General features: G+C 44.4%; 1 protein-coding gene across 2 annotated transcripts in view; it reads left to right on the top strand.

Moving 5' to 3' along the window:
* Positions 1 to 12788, top strand: part of OTUD7A (OTU deubiquitinase 7A) — a 382361-nt gene that overhangs the window by 299862 nt on the left and 69711 nt on the right. For both annotated transcript variants that reach the window (XM_070477660.1, XM_070477661.1), the window contains one exon: positions 7286 to 7504. In XM_070477660.1, coding sequence (XP_070333761.1) covers positions 7286 to 7504 — 219 coding nt within the window. The remainder of the gene's footprint in view (positions 1 to 7285; positions 7505 to 12788) is intronic.

Raw genomic sequence — 12788 nt, 5'->3', positions numbered from 1 at the left:
GCAGCATTCTTTATAACGAAGACTAAACTACAAATGTATTTTGCATATATATGTGTATACATATGTATATACATCCCACAGTGTTATTTGCCTTATCATTATTCACAGAAAATTCTGCCTTACAAAATGTTTATATTACTATACATTCATGACTAAATGGGTGACCTCTCCCTTTCTTTAGAAATTCTCCTGAAATTCAAAGTTACTGACATGTTTTCTTGTATTTGTTTTTTAAATTTTGTTCTTAGGTCTTATAAGCAATTTGAAATTTTTATAAATAATAGCTAAGAATCTAGTTTTGCTTCTCTGGATTGAGAATGAGATAGTCTAGCATATTTTTTAAATAAAGCATCCCTTTCCCACTGAACTAACATGCCAACTTTGCTGTACATTAACTTAGCAAAAATGTATTTGACTCAGTTTCTGGACTCTGTGACCACCCAACCTGCTATACTTGACTCATATCTCTGCAAAGGCTAGTTCCTTTATTGCCATTCTTTTTCAAAACTTTTTCACGATTTTTGGATATTTATTCCACCATATTAATCTTAAAATTGGAATTATGATTGAAAGTGGATTGGATTTTTTTATTTTATTTCAGGGATAATTAGCATATTGTAATACTGTTTTTCCAATCAAGAATATTTCATATACTGCTTCATTTATTCACATTCTGTTAAGAGTTTAGGCACAATAAAAGCAATTTATTTTTTATCCAGTCATGTCATAAATTCTCTTATTAATACTAGTTGTTCTCAGAGAGTCTCTTGGATTTTCTACATATACAATCATAAGATCTGAAATGATTTAATACTCCTCTTAATATTTACACAATGGATTCTAATTCTCCAGTTGCCTTAGGTCAACCTTCCCATGCTGTGAGTCATTGTTGTCTGTTTCTGTTAGCTCAACCTGATTATTCAGGCTATATTGGAAACTCTATCTTGGATTATTGTTCTATGCTTACTTACTCTGTTGTCCAGAAAAGCCAAACTTGAGTTAGAAAGTTTAATGCTCGTTATCTGTTTCTTCTCTTAGCTTTTCTTCTCTTTCCACTACATTTTAGGCTGTATTTGTAGGTGCGTATGTATTCACAATTGTGAGGTTGTCTGGCTCTAATGTGTTTTTTAACAATATATAGAGTATCTCTATGTCCCATATAATTATTTTTATCTTTAAATCTGTTTTAGTTCATATTAAACCTCTCCCCTGCCTTTCTCTTGGTTCATATTTGCCTGGAATCACATTTTTTCAACCTTTCTTATCCTTGTATATCAAATATAATTATTGTAAGTAATTTATCAGCAAGTGTCACTCTATTATTCAACCCAAGAGCCTGTCTTTTAAGCAGTGAATTTAATCTACTTATTTTATTTTTATTATTGTCCTGTCTGTGCTTCTTTATGTTGCATTTTTATTTGCCATGCTTTTTTATATGTGTTTTTCTCCTTTTCTATCTTTTCTGGCTAAGTAAATTTTTCAACTAGTTTGAAAGTTATATATTCTCCTTATGTCATAGTTACCTCTATTCTATTAAAACCTGTATTTAGGTTTTCTCTCTATTAATTTTTAAAATTATCAACAGCTATATTTTACCCGGTTTTTATCTTCCCCCTCCTACCTCCATGTGCCCTCAGTCATATTTAGGTTCTTTTTACTGCTTGTTTAGACAACAGTCAACTTCTTTATTTACTCATATTTATCTTTTACTAAAAGAATACTTTTCCAAAGACTTTGCTAAAAAAAATTTTGCCTGATAAGTCTCCTAAGGCTATCAGTACCTAAAGATGTTTACATGATGTACTTAAATTTTTGTTTGGTGGAATAACAATCTGGGTCCAAATTATTTTCCCTTAAAACCATTCCACTCCTCCATTGTCTTCTTGCATCTCATTTTCATGTCTTCTAAGAGATTGCCTTGACTTGTTCTTCTAACATCCTAATTTATTCTTCACGTGAACCGTTCTGTTAATCGGCATTTCTCATTCCAAATTCCTGCTTTCTCGTTATTTTTATTGTTTCACATTGTAATATTCTATCTCTTTGAATATATCTCCTAGGTTTATTTTAAAACCTTGTCCTCCTGATGCATTCCAGCCCAAATACTTTGTGAACTTTCTATAACCATGTTCTCACTGCTGAGACATTTCCTAAGTTTTGCCTGTGAACACACAGTACCTTGCAGTTACCAGCCATCTTAGCTCGTGGTATCAGGGGAAAAGGACTAAGGCATGGACTCTGTTTTGTGTTCCTCTGAAAGAGCATGGAGGAAAGTGCACTCAAAGTGGCTAGCTCTGACTGCTTTAATGTGGGCTCAAAATGTTCTCCACTGGCTCTCTTCGCCACAGTTGGCTTTACTGCTTAGGGAACTCTCAGTTCCTCTGTTCTAGAAATTACTCATTTGTAGGAGCTTCCACTTTCTTGTGTAACTGTCAGCTCACAGGGAGTGTAGGAGGAAAGGAAGAAGGCTTGGGGCCAGCCCACCTGTTCCTGTTGTGGTTGTCTCCCAGCTCCATGAGATTTGCCCTGATGCTCCTCCAGTGGCTTTGGCCATGGCAGTGGCTGGCCTGCATTGTGGTGGTGATGCTTCAGGCAGTTACCCCACAGGGCTAGCTGCGGAGAGGAAAAGCACAGCCAGAACCCCTGCCCTCAGCCCGTTCCCACCCATCTACTCCTGTGGGCCTCCTGGGTGGGTTAGGAAGAGGGTGTTGAGGTGTGGTCACTGACTTGGCCCCCTTGTTATCCCGTTCTTAAAGTCTCCTTCATTCTGCCCTTAGATCTGACCTCTTCTAATCATTTAGCTTGGTCTTTCTGTGACTGTGTGCTCTTTCAGCACCACACTGGACAGCCTCCCAGCGTCTCTCATGCAGTGGAGATCCAGAGAGCTGACAGCTTGGCAGTTCCTGCTCTTTCTGAGCAGCAAACAATCTAACCCATTATCTTATCCTCCCAGGGAAGGATGTAGAAGGCTCCTTCTCTCTGTTCTCAGACAGACTAGCAGAATCAGGGCCTTATATGGATACTCGCCACTATCTTATTTTTATCAGGAAAAAAAAAACACAGAAGTCTATCATAACATAATTTCATTAACTGAGCCTTGCGAACAAACATATGTATTTTTTTAATTTATTTAATTTTGGCTGTGCTGGGTCTTCATTGCTGAGTGGGCTTTCTCTAGTTGTGGCGAGCAGGCTTCTCATTGTGGTAGCTTCTCTTGTTGCAGAGCACAGGCTCTAGGGCTTGTGGGCTTCAGTTGTTGTGGACTCACTAGTTATGGCATACAAGCTTAGCTGGCCTGAAGAATGTGGAATCTTCCCAAACCAGGGATCAAACCAGCATCTCCTGCCTTGCAAGGTGGCTTCTTAACCACTGGACCACCAAGGATGCCCTATATTTTTAACAAGTAGAAATTGTAGTTTCTGAATTAGATCTATATATACCCTTTAATTGAATTCTTCCTGCAGTCACAGTCTCCTAAAATTGAAGATAAAGCCCTCCATATTCTAAATCAACAACAATAACTCATGAACCACCTCTGGCCACTGCCTGTTTTTTCAGCAAAGTTTTATTAGAACCCATTGTTTATTCACTGTCTATGGCCGCTTTCATGCTGCAGAGACAGAGTTGAGTAGTTGTGACTGAGAAGTGTATGGCCCTCAAAGCCTGAAATATTTATATCTATCCCTTTTAGAAAAGTTGGCTTCCCTGGTGGCTTAGACAGTAGAGTCCGCCTGCAATGCAGGAAACCCGAGTTCAATCCCTGGGTCAGGAAGATTTTTGTCTACCTGTCAGATACAGTGAGACACACAGACAGGGACATGACTGTCCTAGAAGAAGAGGTTCTTATACTCACAGTTCCCTGGAAACAGGAGGCATGACACACCCTGTAGGGTTATATGGTGAAGCACCAGGGTTGGTCAGAAGGCAGAAGGGACAGAGGAGAACAAGGGCAGGGGCCTGTATTGTGTTTCTGTGGGAAAGACAAGGCAGGGTAAACAAACTTAGGATTGGCTGGTATGAGTAATTTCAGCAGCCCTCGGCGGGTATAAGGGCTATTTCCTGTTGTCTGGCACCTGGCCCAGGGGTAATTAGGGCAGTGGCATGGCCTGCTGGTGTGAGCCAGATAGAGGAGGTGATCCAGAGTATAGGCTCTGAATTGGTTTGTCCTGGGTGAGTCCTTTGGTGTCTCCAAGAATTGGATAATTCTGTAGGGAAATTCTCTCCCCATTCAGAGCCTCCAGAATACATTCAGAGCCCAGATGCCAGAGCCTCCAGAATACAGAAAATAAGAAAACAGAGTTAATACACATCCCCTGGCCTAAATCATAGATACCTTTTTGTTAGTGTGGGTTTTTAAATTTCATTCTTTAATTTATTTTTATTGAAATATAGCTGATTTATAGTGTATTAATTTCTGCTATACAGCAAAGTGATTCAGTTATATGTATGTATACATTCTTTTTACATTCTTTTCCTTTGTGGTTCATCACAGGATATTGAATATAGTTCCTTCTGCTATAATAAATCATAAGTGCTTGAGCTGGCTTTGTCAAGGGTCAGAAAATCCTGTATATTCCCTCAGTATTTTTTTAAAAATCTCTCTGTATTTCTCTGGGGTATAACTTTGAACATGGTAATTCCTGTTTTATTTATTTTATTTATACTTCCAAAAGAAGAATTGCTGAATTCATGTTTAAAGAATCCGTTTGTGAGTGTATGTGCATGTGAGTGTGTGTGTGTGTGTGTGTGTGTCTGTGTGTCTGTGTGATTATGTATGTGCATTCATGGAGGTGGTGGTTGGAAGGAGTTAGATTTCGAAGCATATGTTTCTTGTTATATGATCTTTAACATAATTCACTTTTAGTTCAAAAGGACTTTTCCCCTCAGATTCCAAATATTAATATTTGGAGTGGCTCAATAGCATCAATTTATACTATGAGTCACAGCGTTTCCAAGGTCCTCATCAGTTGGCAATAGGTGCTGATTGAGGTAAGCCAAGAAGACGTATGGATGACCTTGCCCAGCACCTTGCCTCTGCTGAGAGCAATGTGGGTTCATGTTACCTTGGGTGTTCAAGCAAACTGTTGGGTCTTGAAGGATGGAGCAGTTCCTATTTTCCCAGATTCCAGAAAGGTAGCTGGTGGCAAGAAATGTGACCTCAGCCAGGGCTGCAAGGGGCAGAGGGGCGTGAGGTCCCCTCTGCTCCTGCCCTGGGAGACCTGCCCCAGGCACAGGACGACCAGCTGGCCCCTGTGCTCCGTGGCTCCTCTTGCTCATGGCCTGTGTGGTCTGACCTCTCTTCTTGCCCTTCTTCAAAATACAACAAACTTCAATCATCTTTAATTCATCTCAGAATGAAATTGAAGGTGAATCACAACTATTCATTTTGAAGTACTCTGTCTCTGAGACTTACCATGCAAATATATGAGGCCTCTGAGAATTAAATTTGAGCTTAAAATTAACTTATACCAGGGTCAAAGGCCTCTTGTTTTTCATCTGCTTTAGCAAAATTACTTTAATGGCAGTGCTGTCAACTACTCTTGCATGTGGGGGAAGAGAGCTTTCCTTCTTAATGAAGGCGTGGGCATGGGCTTCCTGCCAGAACAGCAGGGGCAGAAGCACGGCTCAGAGAGGCATCAGCAGAGCACAGAACCTAACCCATGAGCAGGCTAATGTGAGTGGGCATCCATTCAACTTAAATGATCACATGTACTAATGAGTCTACCACAGCTATTAGAAAATATTCATTGAAATGCCTGTCTGAATTTTGTTTTCTGGGCAAAATTAAAAGAGGACTAGTCCCTTCCTAAAAGAATTCTTCATTGTTACAAATATTGATTGTAAAACTGAAAACTTATTCCTAATATCACACATTTAAGAATTATTTTGCTATTAAGCACAGGGCTTTAAAAAAATAAGTATGCTTTTTAAAATATTACTTCTTTTTTTTGTTTTGTTTTGTTTTTTTGTTTGTTTGTTTGTTTTTTCCATTTATTTGTATTAGTTGGAGGCTAATTACTTTACATCATTACAGTAGTTTTTGTCATACATTGAAATGAATTAGCCATGGATTTACATGTATTCCCCATACCGGTCCCCCCTCCCACCTCCTTCTCCACCCGATCCCTCTGCGTCTTCCCAGTGCACCAGGCCCGAGCACTTTTCTCATACACCCAACCTGGGTTGGTGATCTGTTTCACCCTATATAATATACATGTTTCAATGCTGTTCTCTTGAAACATCCCACCCTCGCCTTCTCCCAGAGTCCACAAGTCAGTTCTATACATCTGAGTCTCTTTTTCTGTTTTGCATATAGGGTTATCGTTACCATCTTTCTAAATTCCATATATATGTGTTAGTATACTGTAATGGTCTTTATCTTTCTGGCTTACTTTGCTCTGTATAATGGGCTCCAGTTTCATCCATCTCATTAGAACTGATTCAAAGCTGTGGTACATATACACCATGGAATATTACTCAGCCATTAAAATATTACTTCTTGATGGTGGCATTTAAATCAGATGGTCAACTTCCTAATAAAGTAACTGTTGTATTTTAGAGAAATTCTACAGTGCATTTCTCATCCCTTGTTGGAAAGCCTAGTCAAAATAAAAATTTTTAAGATTGCCATGACAATAGAAAATCCAGACAGAATAGAGGCATGCGATGGCTTAACATCTGTGTCCTGGGAATCTTCCTGCAGGGTGTGTTTATAAGAGTAGCTTTAGTAGAGGTGACCTATCTAAAAATCCAAGCCACTGTGGAGGAAACCCAATGGATTGCTTCTCACTTTAAAAATATAAAAGCATAAAAGCAAAGGAAGTCCCCTGTGTAGAATTTTATGCCTCTAGAGCTCTGCTGAACTGAGTTCCATGTAACTTAAGACCCAGGAAGCAAGGCTGCTGATCTTTACAGATGCTGAGGAATATTTGTGTGGTGGACTTGCCCTTTGCCTCCTTCTAAGAGGTTTCGTGACTAAGTGCCATGTGCCAGGTGATGGTGATGTTAACCCAGCATGAAGTAGGCCTGCTGAGAACACTGGGGGATGGCAAGGCTGGGGAGGGGGAGGTAATGGGTATGCAGGTGTCCATGGGTGTGCCTCTGCATGTGTGGTGAGTGTGTACATGTGTGTGTGTCCATGTTGCTGCATGAGTGTGCCATGTATGTTTACATGTGCATATGCATCCTGTGTGCTCGTGTGTGCACATGTGGGATGTGTCATGTGGGCTAGTGTGCACACCCACAGAGCCCCCCTCACTCAGCACCCCCACTTCCCCCCATGCAGAGAAGCGGCTCTCGCGGGGGATCTCCCACGCCAGCTCGGCCATCGTGTCCTTGGCGCGGTCCCACGTGGCGAGTGAGTGCAGCAGCGAGCAGTTCCCGCTGGAGATGCCCATCTACACGTTCCAGCTTCCGGACCTGAGTGTGTACAGCGAGGACTTCCGGAGCTTCGTGGAACGGGACTTGATTGAACAGGCGACCATGGTGGCCCTGGAGCAGGCGGGTGAGTCCCCCCATTCAGGCCCCCCCGGTCGGGAGGAGGGGGCGGGGGCAAGAGGGATGTGCGGTCCAGCTCCACTCTTTGTCAACCAGGGTGCCTGCAGGCCCTCCCCTGGTGCCAGTGGTGTGGGGTGAGAAGCACGTGGTGCTCAGATCCCCTGAGAGTTCTCTTTGTTCCTAATCCAGCCTGGCCAGGTCAGGTTCCCCCAAAGCGAACTCCAAGCTGCTTTGCCTTAACTTCTCTCCTTTCCCATCCAACCACGATGGCCCAACTGGGTCCTGAACAAAAGACCCTACACTTGGAGAGAAATAGGAGACCCTGGCACTTCCTGTGGACACAGGCAAGTTCATGACCTCTTTCAGCCTCAGTTTTCCCCTCTGCAAAGACCTGAAAAGGATGGATGCTGGCCTGGTGAGATTGAGCATTAGGCAGCAAGGTGCCCTGTGGAACTGTTCCTGCCCTCCCCCCACCCACATCTGCACCCCCAGCTCCAGGTTAAGGAAGCATACAACCAGACTGGTTTCCTGCTCTTCTTAATGTTTCTCTGACATCCCAGTGAGGACAAGATTCAGGGAGTAAACCAAACTTGTCTTCTTTGGAGTTCCTAAGAATAAACTAACTAGTTCCAAACAAATTCTGAAACAGACCTTGGTTCTTTCTGAGACAGGCAACCTCTGTGTCACTCATGATCATTTGCACTATAAATCTTTGCATAGTCACACGTTTGGGGCTTCTCAGACATGCGTGTAGAGGATCCTGTGCCCTTCTCAGGCCCCTGTGCATCCTCTGTGGGGCCAATAAATCCCCAAAGATGAAGAGGGGCTGGTGGTGAGTGGGGCCTTACTTGTGCTGGACAGACTGGCAGCCAGGTCTCAGCCCAGGACTTGGAAGCCTCACCCTCGGGGTATTTGGCTTAATAACAGGATCAAAATTCCCGATAACTGTGTTGGATCTGATGTTGTGACTGTTTTCTCCACTGCTGCACAGCTGCCAAAAGCAGCTCAGAGACCAATCGCCACACCTGGTTCTGTCTTACCTCCAGGTCTTCTCTCTGGATTAGCCACAGTAGCTCAGACGGTAAAGAATATGCCCACCGTGCAGGAGACCTGAGTTCAGCCCCTGAGTGGGGAGGGTCCTCTGGAAGAGGAAATGGCAACCCACTCCATTATTCTTGCCTAGAGAATTCCATGGACAGAGGAGCCTAGAAGGCTACAGTCCACGTAAGGTCCATGGGGTCGCAAAGAGTTGGACATGACTGAACAACTAACACTAAAGCCCTCCCTCTAGAGGCTGGCTATTTTAAAGATGTTTCTATGAGATAGTTTAAACCTAATATTCACTATTCACAGAGAAGGGAAAACTGGTATAGGTTACGAAGGAAAAAAATTCAGGAACTAATTTCTCTTGAAGGCCATAGTAACCAAGCATTTGACAAAGTTCAGCCTCGAGCATGGTCAGTAACACTGATAATTGCTGCCTCATTTAAAGCCCTAGTCCTGGTAAAAGGCATGGAGTCCACCATACCAGCCTTCTCCTCCAGCCATATCATGCTCAGCAAGAGCTTTTGCTTTTCTGGAAGGTCTTTTCTGTTATTTTTTTCCCATGGATCACATATTAATTTTTACTTACATTTTACCTTCCAAACCAGCATTTTTAAAGGGGCACTGTTTGACTCTTTTCAAATGTTCACCCTCTGATGATGAGTCAACTGACTTGCTTTGCATTTTGGGTTTTCCTCTGACCTGGGTGCACTTGCATGCCTCCTTTCACTACCTTTCTCTCCTGCTTTTGAAAACCTTGAGCCTCTGCTCCTTCAAATGGCTCTTGGGGAGTTGTTTGTTCTCCCATTAATCTGTCAGTGTCAACCTACCAACACCCTTGTTGGTGTCACTGAAGCAGCCAACTTAGCACATGGCATGTGTGTTCTGTGACTCTCTCTTTTGATTTTCAGGGGCTGCTGACAGCACCCTGTCAGTGCTGAAAGAGGCCTTTAGAGGCTGGCCAGTGCCCTAGTCTTCAGGACCATGATCACGGGCAGGGAGAGTCTGAATATCAGGGTTCTGCCGAGAACAGGGAGATGAGGACTGGAAAATAGTGGAGGGTAGAATAAATGTGCATTCTTCTTTGCCCCCCACCTATCATCCAGCGACTTCTCTGTACTTCTCTTTAAGCCATAGACTGATCATCCTTCACGGCTTTTCTGTGCCTGGATCCTGGTGGGAATCTGGCTGAGGCCCAGGAGTCCCACCCAGTCCCCCACCTCAGCTTGGTGAGGAGCCGGGGTGCTGGGAGGCGGCGTAGGCTTCGTCCCTCGGGCGCTGCTGTCACTCTCCACGGGGCAGACAGAGCTCCGCTGAGGAACAGTGGGGAGAAAGCTGCTCGACATGGCCACATATAGCGTGTCAGCTCCCTTGTCCAGTAATTTAGTGTTCAGATCACTGTGAATCAACCACTGATAAGCAGTATTATTTACTGGGTCTATGGGAGATGGAAATATGGATGTCAAAAAAATGTTAGTGAAAAAAGTCTGCTTGTTCAAGACATAATACAAGTTGTGTTTGGGAGGAAATATAAGCTCTGTCTTAGGGTCTCAGCGTCGGGGACTTTTCTCCCTCCCTGGGGGCTCATGTGATCCAGGCCCGAGGGAGGGAACTAAGATGGCGGAGGAATAGGACGGGGAGACCACTTTCTCCCCTACAAATTCATCGAAAGATCATTTGAACACTGAGCAAACTCCACAAAACAACTTCTGATCGCTAGCAGAGGACATCAGGCACCCAGAAAAGCAGCCCATTGTCTTTGAAAGGAGGTAGGACAAAATATAAAAGATAAAAAGAGAGACAACAGAGTTAGGGATGGAGACCCGTCCCGGGAAGGGAGTCTTAATAGAGGAAGTTTACGAACACCAGGAAACCCTCGCACTGGAGGGCCTGGAGGAAGTTTTCAAATCTCAGAGGGCAACCTAACTGGGAGGGAAAATAAATAAAACCCACAGATTACATGCCTAAAAACAACTCCCAGCAGAAAAGTACCCCAGACGCTAGCACCCCCCACCAGCAAGAGGGGGCGGAACAGAAAGGAGCTGGCGGCAATGCCCTGAGGGCAATCAGAGGGAGCTAACGTGAGACAGCAGTGTGATCCAGACCCATACTCCAGCTCCATTCCCTCCGAGCCCAGCACAGGGCAGGCGTCCAGCGTGGCCCCCCAGCTCCCCAAGGCACATGGACAGCCCTGCCTGTTTGAGGAGCCTCTCTATCGAGTAGTGAAGCTTCATCTCCCACAGAACCCACAGGAGAGGAAGTGCCATTCTCCGCAGGCCTTAAAACCCCGGAAGACATGACCTACTCCGGCCCCATGATAGGCGGGGACGATAGGAGGGCCAGGTCTTCAGGATATAAAACCACTGACCCCCTGAGAGAGGAAAGAAGATGCCTCACATTCTTCATTTAGCCTGAGAACTCAAGAAAGTATTCGTCTCTCAACCAGGTTATCCTGATGAGTTCACACTTAAGACTCAGAGATCATGAGTCTCTAGGTTTGGAAAGTAACGTCTTGCATCCCTGCCCCTTTCGGACGCCTCTGAATGGAATGAGATGGCATGATGCTCCAGCAAATATGTGGGACCAAAGGCAGAGGCATGTCTGTGTCACTGCACACAGTGACTGCACACACAGGACGTTGAGGTCTAGACGTCAGAAAAATTGGGGACGCCTCTGAGTTGTGGTGTTGAGTCTGTCTCCACAGGAGGAGAGTTGGATTGGAGTGAATCTGACAGAGAAGTTCTAACATGTGCAGGTTTTTGAAGGCCCTTGTGAGTCAGCCCAGCCCTGCCAGGTCAGCTGGAGCCTCACTTCCTTCCATCTTAATGTAGGAGATAAGACAGCTGCCAAAACTGCACCTACAGCAAGCCTGAATTGCAGTCCCACAGACACCCTGTCCAGGTGCTGGAAATCCCATCATTATGAACCATGCAGGTGAAGTTGTTGCTGCCCTCATGGAGATGAAGTTCTAGTGCGGAAGAAAGATGGTAAGGCAGACCATCAATATGGCGCAAGAGCATGCAGTAGGCGCTCCAAGGTGAAGGGAGGAAGCCCAAGGCAGGGTTCTTGAGGGCAAGGAGGAATGAGCCATGGGACACACTCAAAGCCTTGGCTCATTTAAGGAAGGTAGAATATGGGAGCAGAGGGAATGAAGGCTGGAGGGGTTGGAAAAGAAGGTGATAGAATGGTAGCCAGGGGCCAGGGAGCACTCCTGAGCCTCAGGGTTAACTGTAGGGAGGCTGTGCAGCCCCAGAAGGGCTTTAAGAAGGAGTGGTGACATGTTTGGATTCACACTGACATGTCCTGGCTGTTCTTTTGAGAGTGGACTCTGCAGAGGAAAACAGAGCAGGAAGAGCAGCAGATAGCCCAGTGCCTTGGAGGTAGCAGTGGAGGTGGTAGGAAATAGCTAGATATGAACCAGGATCAGTTTTGAGGAAGGTCCTACAGGTCTCACTGATGGATTGGATGGGGCAATAGCAGAAAGAGGAGTCAAGCATGACCCTGCTAGTGTTGCCTTTAGCACTCGGGTAGATGGTGGTGCCATGTGGAGACACAGACCCCTGGAAGAGGGATTGAGGGTGATGTAGAAACAAAGGCTCAGATCCTAAAGAGACTTAGAAACTTGGCGTCCAGTTGAACACGTGGGTCTGGAGTTCAGGAGCAGTCTGAGCTAAAGAAGCAGATGTGGGAGTTAGTGTGGGATGAAATCCAAGGGAGGGGATGCGCTCATCATAGGGACCTCCCACAGCACCCCTAACAACCCTGTGCACTGTTGGGTACAAGCTGGATGAGGAAGTCTGGAGCATGGGTGAAACATAAGGGAGACAGAACAGGAGCGAATCCTCACAGTCCCCTCGGAGGAAATCTCAGAAGCATGTGCAGAGCAAAGTGATTCAATGGCCCTAGGTGGATGTGGTGGCTGCAGAAGGGCCACAATATTAAAGAGAATCACAGGGCAAGAATAAACTCGCCTTTCTCATAGAAATTGTCTCGTTATGTTTTCTTTCATCCAAGTGTTTTCGTGGGTGACAAGCAAAATGACATCTTATTTTAAACTGTGGTAACCATCTGTTTATCAGGCACTCTGTCTATCAGATCTAGTCCCTTAAATCTATTTCTCACTTCCACTGTAACTTATATGCAGAGTACATCATGAGAAACGCTGGGCTGGAGGAAGCACAAGCTGGAATCAAGATTGCCAGGAGAAATATCAATAACCTCAGATATGCAGATGACACCACCCTTAT

This window comes from Odocoileus virginianus, chromosome 16 (genome assembly GCF_023699985.2).
Source record: "Odocoileus virginianus isolate 20LAN1187 ecotype Illinois chromosome 16, Ovbor_1.2, whole genome shotgun sequence".
Taxonomy (NCBI): domain Eukaryota; kingdom Metazoa; phylum Chordata; class Mammalia; order Artiodactyla; family Cervidae; genus Odocoileus; species Odocoileus virginianus.
Note: the sequence above shows the minus strand (reverse complement) of the source record. Positions and strands in the feature narration are given on the sequence as shown.